This window comes from Lithobates pipiens, unplaced genomic scaffold (genome assembly GCF_037356315.1).
Source record: "Lithobates pipiens isolate NorthernLeopardFrog02 unplaced genomic scaffold, aLitPip1_a1.2 Scaffold_18, whole genome shotgun sequence".
Taxonomy (NCBI): Eukaryota; Metazoa; Chordata; class Amphibia; order Anura; family Ranidae; genus Lithobates; species Lithobates pipiens.
In genome coordinates, this window is record NW_027507758.1 from 36,598,056 (window position 1) to 36,625,943 (window position 27,888).

Sequence of the window (27,888 nt, forward strand, 5' to 3'; positions counted from 1 at the left end):
GTTCTGTCTTCTCATCTTTCATGCCTGAATCATTGTTGGATCTATATATGCACATGAGGAATATTGACCACATCTAGCCATCTGTTGGGATCGTATATGCCATGACTGACACACCTAATCCTTGAGACCATTCTTTGGTTGGGATCGCAAGCTTTGATTGACCCCTGAGGCGTATGCCTACTAGGGTCACATAGATCTGGTAAGCCTACACCCTACAAGGTGGTGGGATTGTCACTTGGTGGAACATTGTTCTTTTCGGTCACAATATCACAGGATCCTGGTCACTACTGGCACTCTGCACGATTGTTTTGGACTATATATTCATTTATGGACTTCATTATTGAGATTATTGTTTATTGACATTCACAGTCACTGTTTTCACAGTTATCTATGGATTTTATCACTGTGTTTATTGTTTACAGATATTCATAGTCACTGTTTTCTCTTTTAGAGATACAACATCCTATTACCCTCTTCTTTTGGTATATATATAGGTCACTGTATATATTTATACAATTTCATATTCTGTGTTTTTATTACAGTGTATCTATATTTTTTTCCCTTTGGGTAATACTATACATATATTTGAGCACATATTATTTTGTAGCACTATAAGAAGTGTGTATAGGCTGAGCGCTTGCACTACATTTTTTACCAACTTACACATCTTAACCACATAGGATAGATATAGTTGAGCAGCAATTTTTCTAAATACAGTATATATATGTACTGTGAATAAAAGAAACTCTTTTGTTTAAGGCTACATTTATATTACATTTTATTTTTATTTATGTATTTACTTTGTATGAACAAGAGGCAAGTGTATCGTCCTTCCCATCCCATATATGCCCCCGCCATTGACCTCAGACCAGCCACCGTTGCTGGCTCTTGTGGTTTTGCACTTCTCTTTACTGAGCCGACAGGCCACACCATACTGCAGTCTCTGTAGGTCCCAGTTGAGAAGCTGTGTCTGCTTTCAGGTTTTCAAATAGACAGATTCTCCATTATGCCCTTTGAAGAAAATGCCATGCATATGCAGTAGGTCACGGCCCGCCAGCTCACTGAGGTTGACCGATAAACTGCTGGAGAGCCTGAAGCCAGTGGAAGAGGTCATGAGCTGATCTGAGGTCCGTAGCCTGATATATATATATATATATATATATATATATATATATATATTTGGGAGGGTGAGTGTAAGGGGTCTTTGAAGGAAGGCTCAGGGGTGGGGGAGATAACCCAATAATTAAAGGCTAGATTTAGGTAAGATTAAAGTTTAGGTTTAAGGTTAATATTAAATATGATATGGTCTTATTAGCTTAAAAGTCAAGGGGTAGACTGAAGTTAAGGTTAAAAAAAAAAGTTAGTTTTCTAAATTAATTATTGATGTGATAAATATTACATCTAATTGATAGTGGCAAAAACTAATGCATTGGAAATGCTGTCAGGTGTTAATTACTTCCAATATTTCATCAGAAATATTCTTCTGGGACTACAGCCTCAACATCTACAGATGCTACAGTCTGCATCTAATGTAATGAGAAGAAACTGGTAGACCATTGTACCGTGTTAGCCAACGATTAATGGAGAAAGTTTGTAGTTTATGTAATTCCCTATATTAGCTAAATTAAGTTATTAAAGATGAACGCTTTTGGGATAACCTAGATCCCTTTGTTGGATTTTATATATTAGCAACTCAAAAAGAAGCTTCATGTGTGGACTGCGAAGAAATTTGACTCAATAGATTTTTTCGGCTCAAAAATCAGGAAGTGCCATTTGCCTTTGCCAATGCATATTGATACCACCAACAGTTGTATTGATCAGTGATGAGGTTAGGCTTGTCAGATCCTAGTCTGAACACACCTGAACTATCCTGCCAAGAAACTGTCACTGCACACCGCCAATCATAAGTGACTGAGGCATTCCCTACCCGCAACCGCACATATGTCCATGTGACTGCGGGGCCAGTAATGCCTCGGCTGCTTATGATTGGCGGTGTGCAGTGACAGTTTCTTGGCAGGATAGTTCAGGTGTGTTCAGACTAGGATCTGATAAGCCTATCCTCATCACTGAGCAATACAACTGTAGGTGGTATCTGATGGAACTGCATCCTGAGAGCTGTAATTGTTTAGTAGCTGAGAAGCCACACATTGCATAAGCCACTACTTCATACATCTGTGCCTTCAAAATTTGTCCATAAGTCCCACCGCTAATGCCCATCTTCTCAATAAACAGGTGGGGTGGATAATGTTTTAGCAATGCAAGGCATGTTCGGATCCTAGTCGTCCAAACACACCTAAACTATCCTGCCAGGAAACTATCACTGCACACCTCCAATCATAAGTGGCTGAGACATTCCCCACCCTGAAACTGCACATATGTACATGCAACCCTGGGGCCAATAATGCCTTGGGCACTTATGATTGGCAGTGTGCAGTGACAGCTTCCTGGCGTGTTCGGACTAGGATCTGACATGCCTACTGTAACCTCCTCATTGATCAACACCACTGTTGGTGGGACTTGACCGGTTTTAGGAACACTGCCCCACACCATCCATTACCTTTCATCTGCTACATTCAAGCTACTGTTATTTACTTTGAAATGTTGGCAGACCCCCTTACCCACATTTCCCACTTCCATCAGGATGCTGAGAACACTAGACACACCTTATTAGGCAGCATAATGCTATGTAACATCTCGAAACAGAGCAGGAACATCCAAAGTCTATTTAATAAGAATCCAAAGCTTCTCTTTATCCTCCACCAAGTCCCTGGATATCATTTTAAGTTCTTTTTTTTTTATACCTCAGAATCAATATAGAAAATAAAATGACAAGCATGCCTTGTGGACACTTCATTAAAAGAGAAGTAAGGATGTTTTTTTTTTTTTTCCATAACTGATTGAAAAGGTCATTTGTGACCTTAATATGGGTTATGGTCTTAATTGAACCAGTCACTGTAAGAGGAAATTGGAGTGGGGGTAATCTGTGTTAAAAAGCGTGGAAAACACACTATCTAGTCAGGGTGCAACCATGCATTCAGTTTGCTAATGCATTCATTTCCAATCAAGAAAATAAGAAAAAAAATTTAATTCCTCTTCATTATGTATCATCAGCTCAATTAACCTTTATATCTACAGTAAAAAAAAAAAAAAACACAGAGATTACAACTTTCTCATTTTGTCTTGATTTGAGATTTATGGCTCTTACTCATCATTGGTTTGCATTATGTTGCATTTGTTTATTTTGTTTAAAGTGGTTGTACTTGGAAGAAACTTTTTAACTTAAATGTTGGTTTAGTAAAGAATTGTAATAGGGAGTAAACAATTCTGTTACATTACACGGTTGCATGCTGTAGCAAGTAACCACATGACTGAGGGCTTAAAGGGGATTTCCAACTTTACAAGCAACGTACAGTAGGAAAGTCGTAATGTGCTGGCCAATGCCAATTCACTGGCATTCTGAGCAAAATCTGCTTGGAGTACGTCAAGCATCTCCGAGAGCTCCTACCATTTTTCAACTCTGTTTTGCAAAACAGGTCAGTTGGCATTCAAATAAAAGAGTTGTCCTCACATCATTTTTAGCCAAATTTTATGGTAGTTCTTGAATAAGGAGAAAACCCTTTAAATAATGTTCCCAGGAGAGCTTTTCCCTGTTACATACTACTGGCTCATCTCTGTTGCCTTGTCTAAAGTAGATTGAGCTCCAGGTCTGAACACACAACTCCCATTCCTCCTCCTTTGTATTAATAAACATCACATGGGGAAGGATACATACTTTGAGCTTAAAGTGAAGCTGAGGCCAGGCTATGGATATTCGATTGCATGTTTTAACAAACAGTAAATAAAGGCTGGGTTCACACTAGTGCGAATTGGATGTAGGTATCTCCACAACCAATTCGCATGTCAGGAGACTGTGATCAGCTCTCAATGGAGCCGGTTTGCACAGCTCCGGGTTGGCTTCAGAGCGGTTTGCAGAAGAGTCCTGTGCGTCTTCGGGTCCATTTAAGGTCTGAATCCAGCCAAAAATTTCTGCCTGATTCATCCTTGAAACGGAGAACAGGGACGCCTCAGATGCCTGCTGTGAGCTGCTCTGCACAACAGTGTGAACCCATCTTTAAACAAGCGCCAATGTAGCTGCAGGCACTGTGGAGAAAGTCAGCCTTTAAAACTGGCTTCTGCTGATCATTATAGCTACAGACACTGTGGAGAAAATCACTCTCAAACTTCATAGTAGAAGGGTTTCAGCAGTTGAAGATATTTCCTCTGCAGCTCAGCTCACCCTACTCACAGGAATGACTCAGCAGGCTATGGATAGATATTCAATTGCACATTTTAACCAACAGTGCATGATCTCTAAAACAGGCTCCAATGTAGCTGCAGGCACTGTGGAGAAAGCCAACCTTTACAACTGTCTTCTACTGATAATTGCAGCTACAGGCACTGTTGGAAAAATCACTAACAAACTACATAGCAGAAGCATTGTATCAGTTTGAGATATTCACTCTGCAGCTCAGCTCACCCTGCTCCATTCTCCTAGCAATGACCCAGCAGGCTTTCAACCTTCTAATCTCTAGGACTAGGTTCCCAACTAACCATTGGGTAGCATTGTAGTAGCACGTGGACATTAACACCCTACATTACTGTGTGCTGCATTAAGCAGCCTATTCAAAGCGAATGGGCTGACAGCACACCCCAATGACACAAAAGAATGACCTGCAACCTTTTCTGGTGGTGCACCGCACTACAACACAGCTTAGCATGTTGCCACGTCATGCTGTGGTGTAGCTCACCTCTGCCAGCAAGGTACATTGGTGAGCCATTCAAAATGAACAGCGATGCATTGCACCAATACAAGTAGTGTGCACGTTGCAGTAATGCTCACGGGAACGCTCACACTACCACGATGCAGTCATGTCAACCGAGCACAATATAAAAGCAGAGTAGGACTTCTGGGAGCTGAGCTACCAAACAGAAAGTCTTTCTGATGCAAACTTTGAAGATTAATTGATCCACAGTGCCTGCAGCTGTAATAGTCATGCTTGTTTTAAAACAAACATACTGATTGTTAAGAATACATCAATATGTGAATGACTATAGCCTGGCCAGGGGTTCACTTTAATCACACTCTTGAGATAAATTCACAGATTTACAAGCACAAATAAGGCTTAGCCACCTGCATACATTGTTTTTTTTATATATATTTTTTTCCAGTACAACCTCTTTAAAAGCTTTGCATGCCATTTTCTAAATGTTTATTTCTCTTCTTTTGATGTTTGCTTGCTGCCATTTTATATTGCTTACTAACATTTTTATATTTTGCTTTCTTTGCTATTATTTTGCCTTCAAAAGTTGCATTGATGAAAGCTGACTTGCAAGGTAGACTGCACTGTGTGTTTAACCCAAGACTGAAACCCAATGCACATAATCAGTCCTGAATATGTCTGTGCATTTGTGCATTACAGTGTCTCCTCTTTTATGAGCGTTCTCCCTTTCTTCTTTTATAAAGCAGATGAAATAAACCTGCTCTAATTAGCATAGATTTTGCATAAGGGCTTTCAGTCTTGACGATGTGTGTATAGTGACTGCCTAATTGCTTTGATCATCCCTTTCTAATTTCTTATTTTACAATGATCTATTTATGATTCTTTAGAGGTAGAGCAGAACTGTGTGTCCCTTTTATGTCACATTTGGGCATGCCAAAATATTAATACACTAGAAAACAAAATAAAACACATGGGATCGGGAGAGCATGCAAATCAGTACTTGCCAACATCCAGTAGATGACTTTGTCATATTACCACTATTTCAAAAAGTTGTCATTTTTTTAAAACTCAATTTGTATTTTTTTAAATAAACACTTTATTGTCTTATCATTGAAATTTGAAAATATATTTTTGATTTAGTGTGCAGGGTGGAATAACCTGGTAATTTTTGCTGATCTCTGTACCATCAGCCTTACATAATACAATTCATTGGACCTTTGCTTCCTACTTGCTTTGCTCAAAAATCAATACAATTATTGGCTTAAAAAAATATATATTATTAGTATTTTTGTTTTTCTTTATTTTTTTTTGTATTATTTTAAAAAAAGATGTATTATTTATTTTATTTTATTCTATTTTATATATATATATATATATATATATATATATATATATATATGTATGTGTGTATATATATATATATATATATATATATATATATATATATATATATATATATATATATGTATGTGTGTGTATATATATATATATATATATATATATGTATATATATATACACACACACACACACACACACACACACACATATATATATATATATATATTATGTTTATATCCTTTCAATTTGTTGGAGGATATGGCCACAAATATGATGGTAAACATTACATTTATAATACAATTGTTTAATTACACAAAGATAGATGATATACTGGAAATTATATTCTTGGTGTTAGTTCTGAGCAGAGTATTATTGGATTGTTATTGTTATAGTGCCATATTTTTCAACAATAAAAAACATATTATAAGAAATTATTAGCTTAAAGGGGACTGGGCAGAGGACACCAAACCACCAGACAGTGCAGCTGGTGTAGTCGGCGACGCGCCAGATGTGACGTCACCAATAGGGAGCGATGTCGGACTGACTCACCACAGCGAGGCCTGGGATGGAATGCAGATGCGGTAGTAGAGCAGATGGAAGGTTTTCAGAAGGCTGTAGTCATGAAAGCGCATTTTAGGCATGGCCTTTTACCAAATCAAAGTTGATCCGACATCGCTCTCCTTTGGTGACGTCACATCCAGCACCCTGCCCGACTACATCAGCTGCACCATGCAGCGGTTTGGAGACATCTGCCCAGTCCATTGGGGGCCTCTCTACATCACTAACCCTTACAGATTCAACCAGTGGTCTGTCATCCCTTCCATTGGGTGGATGCCTATGCGACATCTGGCGCTACACACCTTTTGGCCGCCCCCAGCACCGGTCCTGATATGTCTGAGTAAGCCTGCTGAGGTTTGGGTGAGATTGAGGTTCATAATCAAGCATGACATTTAACATTGATTGTCTGTCACCAATATTTTAACTCTTTCCATTCTTGGAATCCTTTGACTTTGATTTCACAATAAATCTTTTCATCACAAACTGTGGCATAGACATTTATATGACTTTTCTCCGAAGTATGCCTCAAGTGGTTTGTAGCCATCATCACCCCTCCCAGCGCTGGATTAAGAGGAATCTTTTGTTGTTTGTTCTTTTGCACAACACCATCCCCGGTGTTTCGGTTCCCCTCTAGCTGCAGAGGGCTAACATTCATTACCATATGTTGGTTCTCCAAACAGCACCTGCACTTTTTAGGAGTAAATTTCGGCCTAGGAATATGCTGGGAACTTGTTACATGAGGCTAGTAGACATCAATGCTTTTACCCTAATCAGTGTGCCCACTAAGGAATGTTGAGGTCTGAGGGCCACACATCATATACCAGGGCCGCAGGTTGGGCACCAGGGCCCTAATGCAGATATTCCCTGGATCAACAATCTCGGGTATACTACTACTACTACTACTACTACTACTACTACTACTACCAATACTAATAATAATATTTTATTATTATTATTTAGGCTAACTACCATACAAAAAAATACTAGTGCCACCACTTCTGACCATGTTTTAAAATTGCTAGTTGCCAAGTTATCACTGCCTTCAATACTTCCCAAGCCACTTGAGACATGCATTCAGCGTGTGAAGTGACAACTCCTTATATGTGCACTAATTTTAGGTCCTGAAGCCAGGGGCCCAACATGACAGTCAGGAAACTTATATTTTTAGAGAGAGAGAGACAGAAAGAGAGAGAGAGAGAGAGAGAGAGAGAGAGAGAGAGAGAGAGAGAGAGAGAGAGAGAGAGAGAGAGCGCAGCAATGACAGCTTCTACTTTTCACTCATGAGAAATTTCCTTAAAGCGGGGTTCCACCCTAAAGTGGAGCTTCCGCTCATTGGAACCCTCCCCCCCTCCGGCGCCACAATTGCCACCTTTCAAGGGGGAGGGGGGTGCAGGTACCTGTACATTACAGGTATCTGCACCCACTTCCGGCATAGATATCCACAGAATCTGTGGATATTTACGCCCCTTTCCGCAGGTCCCCCGCTGTCTGCTGGGAAACACACGGATCCCAGAGACAGCGGGGACCATCCTTATTGCGCAGCGCGACTCACGCATGCGCAGTAGGGAATCGGGAAATGAAGCCGCAAGGCTCCACTTCCTGATTCCCATACCCAAGATGGCGGCGGCAGCACCCGAGAGACGATCGAGAGATCGACTTCGGGTGCCGACATCGCGGGCACGCTGGGCGGGTAAGTGTCCTTATTTTAAAAGTCAGCAGCTGCAGTATTTGTAGCTGCTGGCTTTTTTAAAAAAAAAACGGCGGACTCCCGCTTTAAAGTGAAACTTCCCTCTCCCAATCAACATTATTTATTTTTAATCCTCATGCTGCTAGCATTAGTAAATAGATGGGGAAGTATATTATATTTACTTGTTTCATACTTTTTTTTTTTTTTTTTTTACATTTCGTCAGTTACTTCCTGGTTTCTTGCCTAGACAAATGATTTTATACACCCCAGAAGTCTTCAGGAGGGGAGGAGAGAAGGAAGGGTTTTCTCAGCTAAGCACACTCTTTTGCATGCATGCCTGAGCTAAGAGTAGATGGATTCCAGGAAGTAAATGCTACATGATTCATTTGCCCTTACTGAAGATGTCCTCAACGTGATTTCTCAACAAAATAAAGCGTGGAGACATGGATGGATGGGGGAGTTTGTTTTGAATATTAAAAAGGAATTAAATAGTGTTTTTAGTTTGCGGTGATGCAGTGAAGATACACTTAAAGGAATTATTCACAGCAGCCCACGTGCTAAAATGATGCAGGCTGGTGTCCGTTGTGTAATGGGGGCTGTGTGATGCATTTTAACCGCTTGACAACCGCCTCACGCCGATATACGTTGACAGAAGGGCTTGTACAGGCAAACTAACGTACCTGTACGTTGCCCTTTAAGAGGGTGCCCCCTCGGCAAGCTGTGTGAGTTGGGTCGCCGTTCCCGTGGACTTGATGTCCATAGGGATACCCGCGATTGTCTCATGGAGAGGAAGAATGGGGAGATGCTAATGTAAACAAGCATCTCCCCGTTCTGCCTAGTGACACTGTCACTGATCATAGCTCCCTGTGATCAGGAGCAGAGATCAGTGACGTGCTACATGTAGCCACGCCCCCCACCGTTAGAAACACTCCCCAGGACACACTTAACCCCTACACTGCCACCTAGTGGTTAACCCCTTCACTGCCAGTGTCATTTACATAGGAATCACTGCATTTGTATAGCACTGATTGCTGTATAAATGACAATGGTCCCAAAAATTTGTCAAAAATGTCCGATGTGTCCGCCATAATATTGCAGTCATGATAAAAATTGCTGATCGCCACCATTACTAGTAAAAAAATAAAATTTTAATAAAAATGACATAAAACTATCCCCGATTTTGTAAACACTACAACTTTTGCGCAAAAATATCAAAATATGTAGAATGCGTTTTCGGCCTAAACTGAGGGAAAAAATATTTAATATAACAAAATGTAAAAAAGAATGTTTTTTTTTCAAAATTGTCATTTTGTTTATATCGCAAAAAATAAAAACCGCGGAAGTGATCAAATACCACCAAACGAAAGCTCTATTTGTGGGAAAAAAAAGACGTCAATTTTGTTTGGGAGCCACGTCGCACGACCGGGCAATTGTCAGTTAAAGCGACGCAGTGCCGAATAGCAAAAAGTGCTCTGGTCGGGAAGGGGGTAAATTCTTCCGGGGCTGAAGTGGTTAATGACACATCACACTGTTTTTATAAATTTTTTGGTTAACTTTATTGAAGTGTCACAAAATTGCAATTCGCAAACGCAGCATGTCTACATTTTCATGCAACCCACCTCAATGTAGAGTTATGGTGGGAACAGGACACATAGACAACAATTTTTATGTGCCCTTGTGTTGCTCTGTGCAGATCAACATTGCTCAACTGTAAGCCCTTGTACACACGGTCGGACGTTCCAACAACAAAATCCGTCAGATTTTTTCCGACGGATTTTGTCCGAAACTGGTGTTGCATACACACGGTCGGACAAAGTTGTCGGAAAATCTGATCGTTTGTAACGTGATGACGTTCATTCGTTACAACAGGACTACGTTCAGGCTAGTAGCCAATAGCTTTGGTCTCGTAATTTGATCTGGGCATGTGTGGCACTTTGTCCAATTGGAATTCTCTACAAACGATTAGACAAAGTCCGATCGGATCATGTTTTTGGAAAATTTTATATCCAGCTCTCAAACTTTTTTGGTCGGACATCCCGACGAAAAAAATCTGATGGAGCCCACACACGGTGCGATTATCCGACAACACGGTCCAATCGGACATTTTCCGCCGGAATGTCCGACCGTGTGTACAAGGGCTAACAGAGCAACCAAACCCTTCCATAAAATTATACTATTGTGGACATTTAAAGGGGTTGTAAACCCTCAAGGTTTTTCACCTTAACGCATTCTATGCATTAAGGGGAAAGATCTCCTGTAAAGCAGCAGCCCCCCCCCCCAGATCCCCCCTTTTACTTACCTTAACCTGATTTTTCCAGTGATGGGGATGAGCCCAGCAGCTCCAGCCTCTGTCTCGGGTCCTCATTGGATAGATTGACAGCAGCGGGAGCCATTGGCTCCCGCTGCTGTCAATCAAATCCAGTGACACGGGGGGCGGGGCAGAGTCCTGCTGTCTGTGTCAATGGACGCAGCAGCAGAACTCGGGAGCACGGCTGCACGAGTGCCCCCTTGGAAAGCAGGTCTCCAACGGGGCACTCGAGAAGAGGAGGAGCCAGGAGAGCTGCTGAGGGGCCCCAGAAGAGGAGGATTGGGGTCGCTCTGTTCAAAACCCTTGCAGAGAGGAGGTAAGTATGACATGTTCACTATTAAAAGAAAAAAAACAAAGCAAAGCTTTACAATCCATTTAAAGCAGAACTACAATGCGTCTGAGCACCACAAACTGAAAACACAAATTAATTCATTTTTAATATGCAAAGCAGACTCACCCAGCTATCCATCCATTTCTACATGCTTTGAAAAAAAAACCCTTGCATTTCTGGTCCTGGTCATCTTGAGTAAGGGTAGATGATTCAAGTAGCATTTACTTTCAAGAATCCATCTGCCCCTAGATTAAAAGTGCAGCTATTGTTTTTACACCCCCCCCCCCCCCCCCCAACCACTAGTGTAAACAAGGCCCTAAAGTACTATTCAGCTCAAGTTTGGTAATGCTAAGCACAGTTTTCAATGGGAGTACTGACAGTCACTCCAAGCAAGCTGCTGCCCTGTTTCCCCGAAAATAAGACTTAGCGTGATTGTCGGTGATGGCTGCAATATAAGCCCTACCACCCCAAAAAAGCCCTCGTTAAAGTCCTTGTAGGTCTTACTTTCAAGGTAGGGCTTATTTTCGGGGAAACAGGGTAGGGTTTAATTTGGGGGGGGGGGGGTAGGGCTTATATTGCAGCCATCACCGACAATCACACTAGGTCTTATTTTCGGGGAAACAGGGTAGTAGGCTTCAGAAAGGTTCACCACTATGGGAAGCTTGTCAGAAGCCTGCAGAAGCCTGCTATCAGCTTATTTAAAGTGACAATGAGTACTCCCTCGGAGATCTGTATTTACCATTCCCAAAATGGAGCTAAGGAGTTCTATAAATTCTTCAGCAGAGTCACTTGAACTTTCCCAAAAGCATTGCAAATACTTTCCGAACGTCACTTGAAAGTGTTGCAAAAAGCTTGCTGTACATACTACAAATGAATACCTGTGTGAACAAGGCCCATGTTCTGGTGATGGGCTGTGCCGCGGTTTCCTCACATCCAGTGCAGGGCTATGGACTGTGCATCAGGACTTTATACCACCAGAGCATGGGGAAGGATATGTGGTGGGGACAGACCTAGCAGTGTAGAGGATTGGGTAATTAAATATATTTTCCCAGTGACCTAAACAAGCAGGTAACCCTTGAACAGCAGGCAGGGCCGGGACAAGGGGTGGGCAGGAGGGTCGGCTGCCCCTGGCGCAATGGTTTATTGCAGGGGTAGGGGGCTCCCTGACCCTAACCCTAAGGGAAAGGGGGGTGCAGTTTGGCATCTTTGCCCTGGGCACTGGATGATCTTGTCACGGCACTGAGAGCAGGTACAACCTCACTGCGAGGGAGCACCTTTAAACTTCCTAAGTTCCAGCTTTGAAGGGGTTATAAAGAAGGTGAATGCACAATTGTACATCAGGATTTAAAGTGTCAGCAAGTAAGCCCCCTCTCACAGCTGAGTCATTTGATGCTTGAAAGCATGACATCAAATGTCCATGTTGTTCTATACAGAATTATAATTGCATTAGACCTCTGAAGAGCGATCCATCAAGGCATTTGACAGGCAGTAAGGAGGTTGTCTCCCCACTTCTTATTTTAACCACTTTAGACCCAGACCATTTGGCTGCCCAAAGACCAGAGCACTTTCTGCGATTCGGCACTGCGTCGCTTTAACTGAAAATTGCGCGGTCGTGCGACGTGGCTCCCAAACAAAGTTGGCGTCCTTTATTTCGAACAAATAGAGATTTCTTTTGGTGGTAATTAATCACCCCTGCGGTTTTTAATTTTTTGCGCTATAAACAAAAAAAGAGCGACAGTTTTGAAAAAAAAAAAGCAATTTCTTTTACTTTTTGCTATAATAAATATCCCCCAAAAATATATATAAAAAAAACTATTTTTTTCCTCAGTTTAGGCCGATATGTATTCTTCTACATATTTTTGGTAAAAAAAATAGCAATAAGCATTTATTGATTGGTTTGCTCTAAAGTTATAGCGGCTAAAAAATAGAGGATAGTTTTATGGATTTATTTTTATTTTTTTTTTTTACTAGTAATGGCGGCAGTCTGCGATTTTTATCAGGACTGCGATATTATGGCAGACACATCGGACAATTTTGACACATTTTTGGGACCATTGTCATTTTTACATTGATTAGTGCTATAAAATTGCACTGATTACTGTAAAAATTACACTGGCAGTGAAAGGGTTAACCACTAGAGGGCAGTGAAGGGCTTAAGTGTGTCCTATTGTGTGTTCTAACTGAACGGGACTGTGCAGGGAAAATGACAGATTGAACAGATGATCTGTCTGTTATCCTCAGCCGGGCACTCGCATCGGCTCCGTGGGCGAGCAGAGGGCGCACGTGCATGCCTCCAGCGGCGCGCATGTGCCCCCTAGTGGTCGCCTATGGTACTGATATATCATGATGGCGATTCGCACTGCTGAGCCATGTTGCCGCAGTATAACTGTGGCGGCTGGTCGGCATGCGGTTAACTTATAAAAACCCACTCCACCATTTCAAAACCATGTACATGGCACACTGTTGCAGGGCAGTTGCAGCATGGCCCCAGTTGAATGAGTCATGTTCGGAGGACGGTAGTGCATTGCTGCTGTGGTATGCGTGCACCCCCCCTTCACTGAATTTTCACTTTAAATTGACTGTAAAGGTTCCTTTTTAATAAATAAATAAATAAACATGTCATACTTACCTGCTTTGTGTAATAGTTTTGCACAGAGTATCCCCAAAACTCCACTTCTTGGGTATCCTGCCAGCACTCTTGGCTCCTCCCCCCTTCTGTGTGCCCATAGCAAGCCAATTGCTATGAGGCCACTTGTGTGGGCTCAAACCCAAGCCAGGCTATATTCCTCTATTGACACACACACACACACACACACACACACACACACACACACATAGCGTAGCTTGGCCCCCCATCCCCCACTCCCTCCTCACAGGATCTGATTGACAGCAGCAGGACCCAATGGGCCCTGCTGCTGCCTCTAAGCCCTGTGAGGAGAAGGCGAGAGCAGCACTTGGGCACAGGGCTGGATCAAGATAGCACTAGGTAAGTATTTGGGGGGGGGGGGGGGGTGAAGAACATGGTTATGGTTTATGGTTTTTTACCTTAAAGTGATACTAACGTTTTGTTTTTTATTGTTTAAGATGAAATGCATTACGATAAAAAAAATTCTGCCTTCAAAGGGGTTTTAAGTCTCAGGGTTTTTCCACTTAATGCATTCTATTCATTAAGGTGAAAAACCTTCTGTGCTGCAGCTCCCCCCCAGATCCCCCCCTTTTTCTTTCCTGAACCCGATCGTTCCAGTGACGAGAACGAGCCCAGCAGCTCCAGCCCCCTGCCTCATTGGATTGATTTAAAGCAGCAGGATCCATTGGCTCCTGCTGCTGTCAATCAAATCCAGTGACACAGGTGGCGGGGCCAAGTCCTGCTGTCTGTGCCAATGGACGCAGCAGCAGGGCTCGGGAAGTGCCCGCATGGAAAGCAGCTCTCCGTGGGCGGCACTCAGGAAGAGGAGGAGCCAGGAGAGCCGCTAGAAACCCCAGAAAAGGAGGATCAGGGCCGCTCTGTGCAAACCCCCCCCATCACAGAGCAGGTGAGTATGATATGCTTGTTATTTAAGGAAAAAAAAAAAAACATACCTTTACAATCACTTTAATGAAGAAAATGAATTAAGGTAAAAAACTAAAACAAAAACAAAAAAAACCCTTTAGCCTTTAGGCCGGGTTCACACCGCTGCGATGCGGGAACGCCGCGAATCCGCGGCGTTTTCCCGCATCGCATTACTCCCGCCGGCAGTTCACACTGCCCTATGCGGACGGCTGGGAGTGTCAATGATATGTTAATGACACCCCCAGATCCGTCCGCATATCGCAGTGCGATCTGCCGACTCGCACAGGAATCGGATCGCATGGTGTGAACCCCCATGCGATCCGATTCTGTTGCGGACCAAAAAAAGGGTCCCGTGCGAGTTTGCTGCGGGAGCGCTGCGAATTCAGCCATACTATCTGTATGGCTGAACTCGCATCGCTACGGAGATCGGATGTGATTTGCGGTGCGAATCACATCCGGATCTCCCCCCGCAGCAGTGTAAACCCAGCCTTACAACCGCTTAAGAGGTGGGTGGGGTTAGAAACTTGGAACAACTGTGTGTTTTTACCACAACCCACCCTACCATGAGGGTAAACAAGGCTTTTTTTGGGCATCATTTCCTACAACTTGACAAGTAACGTAGGAGCCTAATGTTTTCATAGGTGTGTTGAGTTGTGTATGTGAAAGGTGATGCAAACAGAGACAGCAGAGGCCTTCATTTATCTATGTATATATATATATATATATATATATATATATATATATATATATATATATATATATATATAAAACATATATATATATATATATATATATATACATGTATTAAAAAAAATATATATATATAAATATTGTTTTTGATTAAAAAAAAATTATAATTTCATTTTAGAATAATATATCCACTTTAAACATTTTTACATTTATCTTTTTTTATATATTAAAGAATACGGGAGGAACAGGGATGTTGGCAACCACCGTGAACATGTGTTAAAATCCCCTTGTCAAGTTTTTATGGCAAAGTCCAATTTTTCTGTATGTTGTTTACAGGTCCAAGCACAACATGTCAAGAGGATTCCTGTGCGAATCAGGGTGTGTGCTTGCAACAATGGGACGGATTCAACTGTGACTGCAGCATGACCTCATTTAGCGGCACCCTGTGCAATGACCGTGAGTATTGTTGGCTGATTTTAAAAGCATCGGAGCTTTAGGCAGAACCCGAGCTAATGTCTAAGGCTTTGAGCTAAGATTGTGTTATGCAATAAATGAACGGCCTTACTAGTTGTTTCTTATTTTACATCAATGGCTATAACGCAGATTTCATAGAAGTTGGCTGTGGCATTTCCAAAGAAAAAATAGACACAATAAAGTACATTTGTTTGGGTAGATATAGAAAAAAAAATTAAAGCTTAATTGATCTTTGATAATGCTTAAATAATACTCTTAGAAACTTAGTTATCCTTTCTATAAAGCTTAGCATTTTTCATTTAAAGGGTTATGAATATTATACCAGGAGATAATTGGCCAACCTTGTTCGTAGGCTTAGGCATTCTAGGGATGACTTATTAAGAATATATTCCAATCAAATGATATCTCACTTGTCTGTGCCGTAGAATGTTTTTACTGTTCAAATTTTAACTTAATTTTAAAACCATATTTCCAGAACCATTTTCTATTTCCTTCGGGGCACATTAAAATTTGAAAGAGAAGGTGCTGAAGGAAAAATATTCACTTTATACAGACGTGACCTGACTCTTTTTCTAGATATTTTATACCGCACTCTTTAAATTAAAATGGTCTGGGACTATGAAATGTAAAACTGAAAGCCAAGAATAATACAATGTGCATGCTTGCATGTATTTATGGTGTTTACCCCCAAAAAAAAAAACTACAAAAGGTTTATTTATTACGACTGCATAAGAAAACATTTCCCGTAACGCAGAAGGTGATGAACAGCAAAGGTAAGTGCACATCTTTTTTAAATCCTCTTTCTGGTATTTGATGGTTTTGAGCAGCTGTGAGACTTGCAGAAACTAATAAGGTGAGGAAGAAAGAACATGATATATATGAGGCAGAGCATGGCATGTTTGCTGTGCATCATGGGGTCATCCTGGTGGTGGAATATAAGTACATCTAGAAAATGACTGTGCAATGGTATAGCCATGCCTGCTTTGTGTAAAAACAAATACAGGGTTTTACTTTTTTACTAATGCTAGTTTACTTTAAAGTGTAATTCCAGCCAAATTGTTTGCTTTAGCTTTGGATAGTGTAAAACCTGTTGGGGTCTCAGTGCTAAAATGTACAAGTACAAGAAATTGGCAAGTGTATGACTTGCATTGGAAGCATACCTCCTGTCCTGGATTCTAAAGTACATATCTAACCTCCCACCCAACCTTCGAACACAAGTCCTCTCCCCTCCCAAAGCATCCCTATAGTACATATCTGACCCCACCTTCTAGCACAAGTCCTCTCCCCTCCCAAATCATTCCTCCAGTACATATCTGACCCCACCTTCTAGCACAAGTCCTCTCCCCTCCCAAATCATCCATACAGTACATATCTGACCCCACCTTCTAGCACAAGTCCTCTACCTTCCCAAAGTGCCTCTCCAGTACATATCTGATCCTCTCCCACGTCCTAGTACAAGATCTCTCCCCTCTCAAAGCACCTCCATTACATATGTGCCCCACCAACTTTGAGCACAACTCCTCTCCCCTCCCAAAGCACCTCCAGTACATGGCTGACCCCCCACCCCACTTTCTAGTACATGTCCTCTCCACCCCCAATACATATCTGACCCCCATCCCATCTTCTAGCACAAGTCCTCTTCCCTCCCAAAGTGCCCCTCCAGTACATATCTGACCCCCCATCCCACCCTCTAGCACAAGTCCTCTCCCCTCCCAAAGTGCCCCTCCAGTACATATCTGACCCCCCATCCCACCTTCTAGCACAAGACCTCTTCCATCACATAGCACCCCCCCAGTAAATATCTGACCCCCCCATCCTCTAGCATAAGACAACAGATAAAGGGGACAAGCACCTCTAAGTGTATTATCTTTACTACATTTATTAAAAGACAGAAAAATATCCACTCACATGGTATAAGATGATAATAAGCATATTGGATATACAGAGGATGCCCCCGGGGCTCGTGTTCACTGAGATGTACATTTAGACATTTGGACTTATTTATGGAGTTTTGGTTCAGAGATACTCACATCACCAAGGTGCATTCTAGTTTTTTTCTAGCATAAGACCTCTACCCTCCCAAAGTGCTCCCATAGTACATATCTGACCCCCCCACCCCACCTTCTAACACAAGTCCTCTCCCTTCCCAAAATGCCCCCCCCCCCTCCCAGCACATGTTCAAAGCCTGGGTTTTGTTTAACCTAAGCCCTTCCCATTGTAAACTTTGGTCATACCCACTTTTTTGCACCTGCTCACTATGCGTTGCCGCAAGTTTCCACCTCCCTTAAATGTCCCTCATTTTCAAGTTTGAAAGTTGGGAGGTAAAGGTTATTTCCAAATGTGTACCAGAGCCCAGCACATTTTGGAGATCTGCATGTCCTTCATCAGGACTAAGCAAACAGAAAATATTCAAAGTGTAGCATATGTACCTAAAACGAATCTTTTATATATGCTTTTTTATAAATATTGCTGTCTCGGTCTCCATTGGGTAGATGTTGCCTTATGTTCTGCTCTGGAGACCATTGTTACTGGGACAGGAAGTCAGGAAGATCTTACTGACAACATTATAAACCTGGCTGAGGGTTTTTGTTGCTGTATATGACAAGATTGAAGAGATTTCCTATCTTGACGACCACCCTCACATGGATATGTAGTGAAGATCTTAAAAAAATTTGAATGCAAACAGCAAAAAAAAGAAAAATTAGCTTTGGTTGGAATTCTGCTTTAAGGAGAAGAAGCAGGCAAAGTGGGCAAACCATTACCTTATCATTCGTAAGTTGTTTTTTCATCTGCAAAAAAAATGGATAATGTTTGCGGAATCTTTACTTACTAAATGTGTTTATATAATGTATGCAGTTATGGATGTATGCTTGAAATGATCATGGCTGAATGAGTGTTAGTTTGTATCCTCTCCCATGAGCATAATATATATTTCAGAGCAAAAGACGATGAAATGTCAGTGACTGAAGTGTTCTGTTGTGTTTTTAGGATGGGCTAACAATTACCACGTTGATGGCTCTCCAAGCACTCAATGCAAATGTATTTACTGTATAAAAACCAGTATGGAAAGTCTATTGTGTTTCATGCAAACAAACCTTTAATTCAAGACTCTATTCTATCATCTAACATGTTAGCACTTCTAACTGCTTGCCATACCCAGGCTTTTATGAAATAAGAACATTTGCATTCAGGATTTGGAGTGCAATCAACCCGTATGTGTTTGGGTCATATGTATGGAGCTGGATGTGACAAGCTGGATGTTTTTCAGGCAAGAGTGGATGGGCTGATAGCGGTAACGTTTACTCACTGTGTTTAGCGTACCTAACATCTCTAGACAGGCAGGAAGCAAAAAAAATGCTTTCTGCAACAAAAATGTATAGAGGACTACTCCTCAACCTGGCGAATCCACAATACTTTTATGCACATTAACCTGCTATTGTCACCAAGTGGTCAGTACAATATATTACAACCTCCATTCAAAATGATTGTATTGGGTTTAGTTGGTAACTCACGGGTTGAATCATAAATTATGGGGTTGATTTACTAAAGGGAAATCCACTTTGCACTACAAGAGCACTTCAAATGCACTTGAAAGTGCACTTGGAAGTACAGTCACTATAGATCTGTGGTGAAGATCTGAAATTAAGGGAAGCTCTGCTGATTTTATTACCCAATCATGTACAAGCAAAAATGCTGTTTTTTATTTTCCTTGTATGTCCCCCACAGATCTACAGCAAATTCAGTTCCATGTGCACTTGCAGTGCACTTGTAGTGCAAAGTGAAATTACCTTTGGTAAATAAACCCAGACGTCTCCAAGGCCTGTGCCAACTGGTTTTGGATTTGTGCCCAAGAAGAAATGCGGTGTGTTTTCAAGTGCATTCAGCCGACATTTGAGATGGGTTTGAGCCACTTTGTAATCATTTTGAGTTCATTAATGGGTGCATGGAATCTCTGTTTGACCTCCTTTTAAGTTGCAGCAACTTGACGCTTTTGCATTCCCACCAACTTGTGTGGGCAAAGAAGCAGTTCTGACACAACCAGAAGCCTGGCGATATTGGCCCTTAGAGACTTCCGTAGTGGCATTTCTTCACAGTAGGTTGAATCAACCCCCAACCCCAAAAGGCCAAAGAAACGTATCGGCCTAGGTGCAGTTGAATGCCCAATAAATGTTATCTGTCATAATATGGAACATGCTTAGGGTTTAGGAAGAATGCATTTCCATTATTTGGCTTTAAATTGGCTGCAGCAGGTTTGGACAGAAAGTTAGAATTTTGTCAGGAACTGCTACCCTCTAGAGTCATTGAGTTACCTAAGACGTCTGCATGTGATTCAGTTTGCTAGCAGCAATGCAAAGCTTAAGTATCAGGTAGAGTTTGCCTTTAAGATGCATTTAGTAAAATAAAGATAAGATGTATGCTTACAACTAGAGAAAATATGTAGCAACCACTCAAGTTCTTCTGTGCCAATATGTGGCGGCTATCGTAAACATTATAAATTAGTGATTTTCTATGAAAGGGAAACTGCCAGGGTACAAACATGGGAGCTCAGATTGCTGATTTTTGCAAGGGCACAGGGTTGTCATCCTGATCCTTGCTTAACCCTCTCTTACCAGCTCTAGCCACTCGTTTAAGAAAATCTTTACCTAGGTGGATGTTCCCTGGGCTTCCCAATCATGTGATCACTGTGATTGGCTGCACAGTGATTGTGGGCCAACCTTACTGGCTCCTAATCGTGACCAGGAGCTGTTGGTGACAGCATAGCCACAGTGCAGAGGATGCACAATTGTGCCCACTCCCAGCACAAAGGGGGTATGGACATACGTGGAAGCCAGAGGGCCCATATTATGTACAGAGAACTGTCATTATTGGAAAGAGAAGTCAGCAATAGCAGTCCTTGTGTTTTTCACATTATGGGTTTTTTGTCTTTACCAAATCCTGAAAGTTGCCTACCCTATCATAACTCGCAATGTTTTACATTTAACAGTTTAACAGTTAACAACTAAAGATTTATCTTTAACTTTATAGAATAATAAGACAATATTTGATAGTCTTACTGTCTGTTTTTATCTGTAGAATCTTGTAACTGTCAATTATAACATTAGGAGGAACCTACTGTTGCCTTTTCTTCTTGGAACGACTATGATGAAGGGTTAGAGCAATGACCCACCAGACCTGTCAGTGTGATAATCCAATATATCCCCATCCTTAAAATGTTACAATGGATGTAATAAAATAACAATACAGTTTTATTATTTTTTTTCTTGCACGTATTTAAAATAATATATTTTTCTTGTCATTGTGATAGATGTTGGTGACATTTTTGTCAAGGGCTACGGTAACGATCAGCTAGCGAGGTCAAAAAAAAATTCTGAGAAATTTGATTTATATTTTTTAATGCTTGGGCAAAAATTTTAAAGTTTGTTGCGTAAAGCACTCAGTAACTTTTCAAGTCTGTCTTAATATAATGTAACTGTATAATTAAAAATAAAATAAAAAAATATACAGTATATAAAAAAAATCTTTTAGGTTCAGGCAATTGATCAGGCTTAAGCTAAGCTAATGTCATTAGGCTGTGAGAGGTCACTTGCATGCATACTTGTGACATTAAAAAATATATCTGATTACATGGTTGGCCCACTGTGAAGTATGGGTAAAACTAAATCTATGGGGTTGATTTACTAAAGGCAAATAGACTGTGCACTTTGCAGAGTCCAGTTGCTCCAGAGCTTAGTAAATGAGGTAACGCTTCACTTTGAAAAGAATACCCAATCACGTGCAAGGAAATAAAAAAATAAAAAACAGCATGTTTGATTGCACACGAATGAATGATGGAAGTCATTAGAGCTTTTGATCATTTACTAAGCTCTGGAGCAACTGTTTGCTTTTAGTAGATCAACCCCTATGTGTTAAATGTAGAGATACATTTTGTAAGGATGTAATTAGGTCATTAAAATACTCCGTGGCCATTGTGGATGCAATCATTTTCCAAGATCATGGCTTTATCTTTTTCCCACAGTCACGACAGACATCATTTGGGATTATAATGAGCAATAATGTCACCTGTGTAAAATTGCATGGAGTCTTCATTGACATTTATTTTAAAGTGCTGATCTAATATATATTTTAGCTGTAAAGGAAGTGGAAGGAAGAGTTTGGATCCTGGAAACTAGAGGACTCTAAGAGAATTTTAACTAGGCAGTGTTTGTTCAGATCCTCCTAAAACGCATGGGGGAATTCAATAAAGTTGCTGCACCACTTTTCTGGAGTAAATACTTCTTGTATTGGGCCAAATTCATGAAATATTTGCAATACTTTTGGTTCTGGCATTGGGGTTGATTTACTAAAACTGTAGAGTGCAAACTCTGGTGCAGCTCTGCATAGAAACCAATCAGCTATTGGGTTGTTTTGTCAAAGCTTAATTAAACAAGTGGAAGCTAGAAGCTGATTGGCTACCATGCACAGCTGCACCAGAGTTTGCATTCTCCAGTTGTGGTAAATCAACCCGATTGTGTCACAATGACTGCACCAAATGTAAAAGTAGAGCTAAACAAGACCAATTTTCTTTTGGTGTACAAAGAGAACAACTGGCACAGCCAGATTTTGCCAGTGTGCAAGTGTCTCTCGTTCATTCCAAAAGCGGCACAGCATGAGCCAAATTCAAGTACAGCTTCTAGGTAGATGAATTTGGCACGTTCCACACCCCTTTTAGAATCCATGGGAGACACTTTTTCAAATTTACTTGCGCCAGACTTGAAGATTTCCAGGGATAATTACATGTTAACACAGTTAATAAAGTTGAAAAAAATACACAAGTTCATCTAGTTTAACCAAAAGAAAACAAAAATGGATAAATACTGGTAAATGCATTAAAAATCTCAATAGACAGAGCCCCATACTGACAGCCGATCAAGAGGAAGGCAAAAAAAAACAAAGACTAGTCCAATTTTCTGCACCAGAGAAAAAACAAAAATCTTCCTGAACCCCTACGGCCCCTTTCACATGGGCAATCCAATTAGGTCAGCCTTTCAGTTTTTCAGAGGGACCTGTTCGAACCCTCCTGTCTCCCTTGTGGAGCGGCGGATGTAAGCGTTCACACGTCTTCTGACTCCCACTGCCATCCGATCCAATCCTGTCCTCCAAAATCAGACAGATGGTGGACCTATACTCCATCCATCTGGCGGATTGGATCGGATGGCATTGGATGGAAAGGGACAGGAGGTCTGCTTCCATCTGATTGGCCCATAGATGAGAACATGGACACGGACCTTTCATTTGTCTGATCAGCGGGGATTAGTGGAGAGATTCCCCAGTGAGCAAGCAGATCCCGCTTCACGGAATCACCCATGTGAAAGGGGCCTAAGGCGTTTTAAAATGAAATAATCAGTTGTGAGAGAATGAGAGTAAACCCACACTTTGAAATATTTGTAAAAAAAAAATAAAACAAGGTGATAATTAATGGATAAATCTTTTGTTTTTCAAAAACAAGAGAGATTTATCTCAACCTTTGTCTCCCTAAATACCTGCAGTATTATACAGTTCCCATAAAGCTGAAGACGAGCGGCAATTTCTGAAATATATTTTACATTTTATTTATTATTACCTACAAGATTTTTGCCCATTTTTAATACATGCATTATTTTTTTGTCCTAATGCCATTTCGTATATTTGAATTTAGCTCAAACCATGCCCTGGGACCTCTGGTATAGAGGATATTTATAATCTCCTCTGGTGTTAAGGAATGAAATAAGCAGCTCAGTAGACAGTTTATTTGTTTACTTGTATGAAATTATCATCAATGCTTTTTAAAGAGAGATCATGTCTAAGTGGTCTGGTCTTTTATAGATCTTTACCCGTCTCTTAGCTCTCCGCAAGCCTTGTCTTTGCTCCCAGTGTGTTAGCACTAGGTCAGACGTGAGCAACCACCGAAGGCTCATTTCAATCTATAATAAGTATATTAGCATAGATAGAGCTGATATTGCTAGAGACATGAGCAAATGGTGGCTGAAAAGGTTAGCAACTACAAATGGGCTGCATACATTACACCATAGACAAATGGATCAGGATTAATGCTTTTAGGCTGCTTTTACCATATCACTTAATATAACACAAGTAAACATGAGAGCATCCTCACTGCGTCTTCTTAGCGGTGGTAAATGTGATTCCTTGTCAATTCACTTCCAAGTATTTCAACAAAGTTTCCAACACTACATTACGAAATACTGCAACAAAAAAAAGTAAAACAAAAAAACATAACGGCACAGGAATTACAAAATAATTGAGCATACCGTATGTATAAAAAAAGTATCTGATTTTTATTTTATGTTTTTAAAGAGCTTGACTATTTGAGTTTTGCCATGCAAGAAAGCCAGCCTGTGGCACCAACCAATCCTTGACCTAACTACCCACTCCATTTACTTTAACTTTATTCCCTAACTACTTCATGACCACAATATACCTTTATAAGTTGAAATGTAAAATGCCCTTGCTGTGAGAATGTTTAACCTTGAAGAGGAGAACAGAAACTTACATTTGGACCAAACAATGACTGGTCCAAAAACCAAACATTTAGGGACAAACTTAGATGAATGTAACAGCTTCTGGCTGTCAAAGCTTACTAAGGAAGCAGTGGGTGCTTGCACTCACCACGTCCTTATCAACCAATGATGCTACCTGGCCCATTCCCTTACATGAAAAGGAATCCCCAGCCACATAAGCCAATGGCCAGGATCAGAGGGGGTTATATCATTGCTAAATATAGCCACTTGGCTATATTTGTGAAAAAAAACATTGCCCAAATTTAAAGTGGTTGTAAACCCTTACAAACCACTTTGACCTACAGGTAAGCCTAGATTAAGACTTACCTGTAGGTCCAAGAAATATCTCCTAAACCTACATGGTTTAGGAGATATTTGCCAAAAGACAGGCACCGCTGTCTACGGCGCATGCATCACATCCCCCCCTTCATATCACAGCCCCCTTACATCAAACCTCCCCTTCCAATCACAGCCCCCTTGACAGTTTTACATTACACAGAAGTCAGAGGGTTGGAGGTGTGGCAGGTCTGGACAGAGGCTGGATCTGCGAACAAGTGGGTGAATTGTTGCTTTGACCACCCCACATCCTATAAACACAATCACCCATTTGTTAAAATAGAAAAGGTGGGCAGCTCATGTCCTCCATGCAGATAAGGATGCTGTGCCTCCTAACTAGGGATGAGCTTCGTGTTCGAGTCGAACGTACGTTCGACTCGAACATTGGCTGTTCGGCCGTTCGGCGAATTCCGAACGTTTGGGCCGTTCGCTTCAAAATTCGAGTGACGCGCGCGCGGACCACAATGCACTGCGGTGGCGCAGTGCATTGCTGCCCGATGCACTGTGACCCCGCATGCTTGGCCAATCGCAGCGCCGGCAGCGAGGAGAGCCATGATTGGCCACAGGCATCCTGCCTGTGGCCAATCATAGCTCAGGCTGTGTAGTGCACGCCCCACACTATATAAGGCCGCCTTTAAGGCGGCCTCCTGTAGTGTGTTACTTTGCATCTGAAGCAGTGGGTGTTCTGTGTACCTTCAACACAGTACACACCAATCGTTTTTGGCTGATTTCCTATCTTGCTGCTGTGTAGTGGTTGTTGTCTGTGCCCTGACTGCAGTATACACCACTATATTCACCTCACCTATATAGCTAGTGATCTAGCTTTAACCACTTAACAACTGCCCATTGCCGATTAACGGCTTCAGGGCGGTTGTTTAACTCAGAGATGCCGTTAATTAACGGCCTCCCAGAATTCTGCTCTCGCGCGCCCCGAGGTGTGCGCACTCGAGAGCATCCGTGACCGCCGGGTCCATAGGACCCGGCGCATCACGGTAAACGGCCGCTCGTAGCGGCCGTTTACCACGTGATTGCTCCGTCAAATGACGGAGTGATCACTTGGAAACAAACCGGCGTCATGTTATGACGCCTGTTCCTCCCTCCCCTTTCTGTACCGATCGGTACAGCGGAGGGGAAAGAGATCGGTGTCAGCAGCGATGTGGGCTGCATCTGCAGTGCCCACATCGCTGCTCACCGAATTTAACCCCTCAATTCCCTGCCAATACTCTGCAATACCAGTGCATACTCTGCAGTACCCTGCCATTACTCTGCAGTACCCCGCCATTACTCTGCAGTACCCCGCCATTACTCTGCAGTGCAGTACCCCGCCATTACTCTGCAGTGCAGTACCCTGCCATTACTCTGCAGTGCAGTACCCTGCCATTACTCTGCAGTACCCCGCCATTACTCTGCAGTACCCCGCCATTACTCTGCAGTACCCCGCCATTACTCTGCAGTGCAGTACCCCGCCATTACTCTGCAGTGCAGTACCCTGCCATTACTCTGCAGTACCCCCCATTACTCTGCAGTAACCCCCATTACTCTGCAGTACCCCCCAATACTCTGCAGTACCCGCCATTACTCTGCATTACCCCCAATACTCTGCAGTACCCTGCTATTACTCTGTAGTACCCCGCCAATACCCCGCCAATACTCTGTAATACCCTACCATAAATTGCCATACCCAGCCATACTCAGAGATACCCAGCCATACTCGGTGATACCCTGAAATACCCAGCCATAGACGCCCCCCACCCCTCACCGCCCTCCGGTGCTTCTACCAACTCGCCAGTACGATCAAAGCCAGAATCTTTTTTTTATTTTTTATTTCAGGCTTCCCAGCCTAGAGGTGAGATGTGGGGTCATATTGACCCCCCAGATTTCACTGTAAAGAGGACCTGTCACCCCATATTCCTATTACAAGGGATGTTTACATTTCTTGTAATAGGAATAAAAGTGATCAAAAATATATTTTTGGGAAAAAAAATGTCAAACTAAAATAAATAAAGTAAAATGAACAATAACAAAATAAAATAAAAATTAAAGCGCCCATGTCCCCATGTGCTTGCATGTGCCACACATGTGAGGTATCGCCGAGAATGTTAGAGCGAGAGCAATAATTCTAGTCCTAGACCTCCTCTGCAACTCAAAACATGTAACCAGTAAAAAAATATTTAAAGCGTCGCCTATGGGGATTTTTTAAGTAGCGACGTTTGGCGCCATTCCACGGGCATGTGCAATTTTGAAGAGTGACATGTTTGATATCTATTTACTCAGCATAACTTCATCTTTCACTTTATGCAAACATTGGGCTAACAAGTGGTTAATAATAGAGCTTGCAGTCAGTAGTGTTAGGAGATAGTGCGTGCTGTCTGCGTGCTCTGTACCCAGTACATACCGCTATAATATAGGGCAGGCCCCTAATTTCAAACATCCAACTTACAAACATCTCCTACTTGCAAACGCAAGGAGACAGCAGCAAGTGAGATGAAAAAAGATGGACGACAAAACAAATTATACAGGGGTGATAACCCTTCCCTATGTTTTCCAAAAAGCTTAAAGATAGTTTTTTTGACTGGAGCTACACTTTAAAAATGTACCGGTTGAAAATGACAAACAGATTCAACTTAACACAACAAACCTACACAGTCCCTGTCTTGTTTGCACCGCCTGTATACTGCTGTTCTGAGTATATAGGGCCTGGGGGCCACACGCATTTCCTTTTTTTAATATGGGTACGGGGTTCCCCTTAATATGCGTACAAGACCCAAATAGGCTGGTAATGGGCAGGGAGGGCTACCCATGCCATGTTTCTCAATGATTTTCAACCATATTGCAGGAACCAGATATAACATTAAAACCGCAAGCAGTTTTAAATGGTGTTATTTCCGTTTAATGTCATTTTGTGCAGGGACTGTTCTAAACACGGGAAACACGTGGCACTTCACAGGCATACTACAGACACCCCGCAGGCACCATATTTAAAGGAATATTTCACTTTTTTTTTTTCACTTTAATCGTCATTAAAATCAGTGCTCCCGCCAAAACGGTAGTTTTTAAAACTTTTTTTTGCAGTGACCCATGTCCCCTGAGGCAGGAGGCAGGTCGCCAAACCCTTTTTAGGACACTATCTTGCATATTAGCCGTTAAAATGAGCACTTTCCAATTCGAACGTTCGAGTCCCATAGACTTCAATGGGGTTCTAACGTTCGTACCGAACGCGGGGGTCGTTCGCAAGTTCTGGTGCGAACCGAACCTGGGGGTGTTCGGCTCATCCCTACTCCTAACCTCTGTCCTGCTGAAGATGCTAGCGGGTGGTGGAGG

At 41.8% G+C, this 27,888-nt stretch overlaps 1 protein-coding gene across 31 annotated transcripts in view; it reads left to right on the forward strand.

The window, feature by feature from the left end:
* The window catches only part of NRXN1 (neurexin 1), a 1,923,519-nt gene that overhangs the window by 1,152,608 nt on the left and 743,023 nt on the right, over window positions 1-27,888 (forward strand). For 16 of the 31 annotated variants that reach the window (XM_077485574.1, XM_077485592.1, XM_077485575.1 and 13 more), the window contains 2 exons: window positions 5,347-5,373; window positions 15,560-15,679. In XM_077485574.1, coding sequence (XP_077341700.1) covers window positions 5,347-5,373; window positions 15,560-15,679 — 147 coding nt within the window. The remainder of the gene's footprint in view (window positions 1-5,346; window positions 5,374-15,559; window positions 15,680-27,888) is intronic. The other 15 variants (XM_077485577.1, XM_077485597.1, XM_077485594.1 and 12 more) reach the window with 1 other exon arrangement.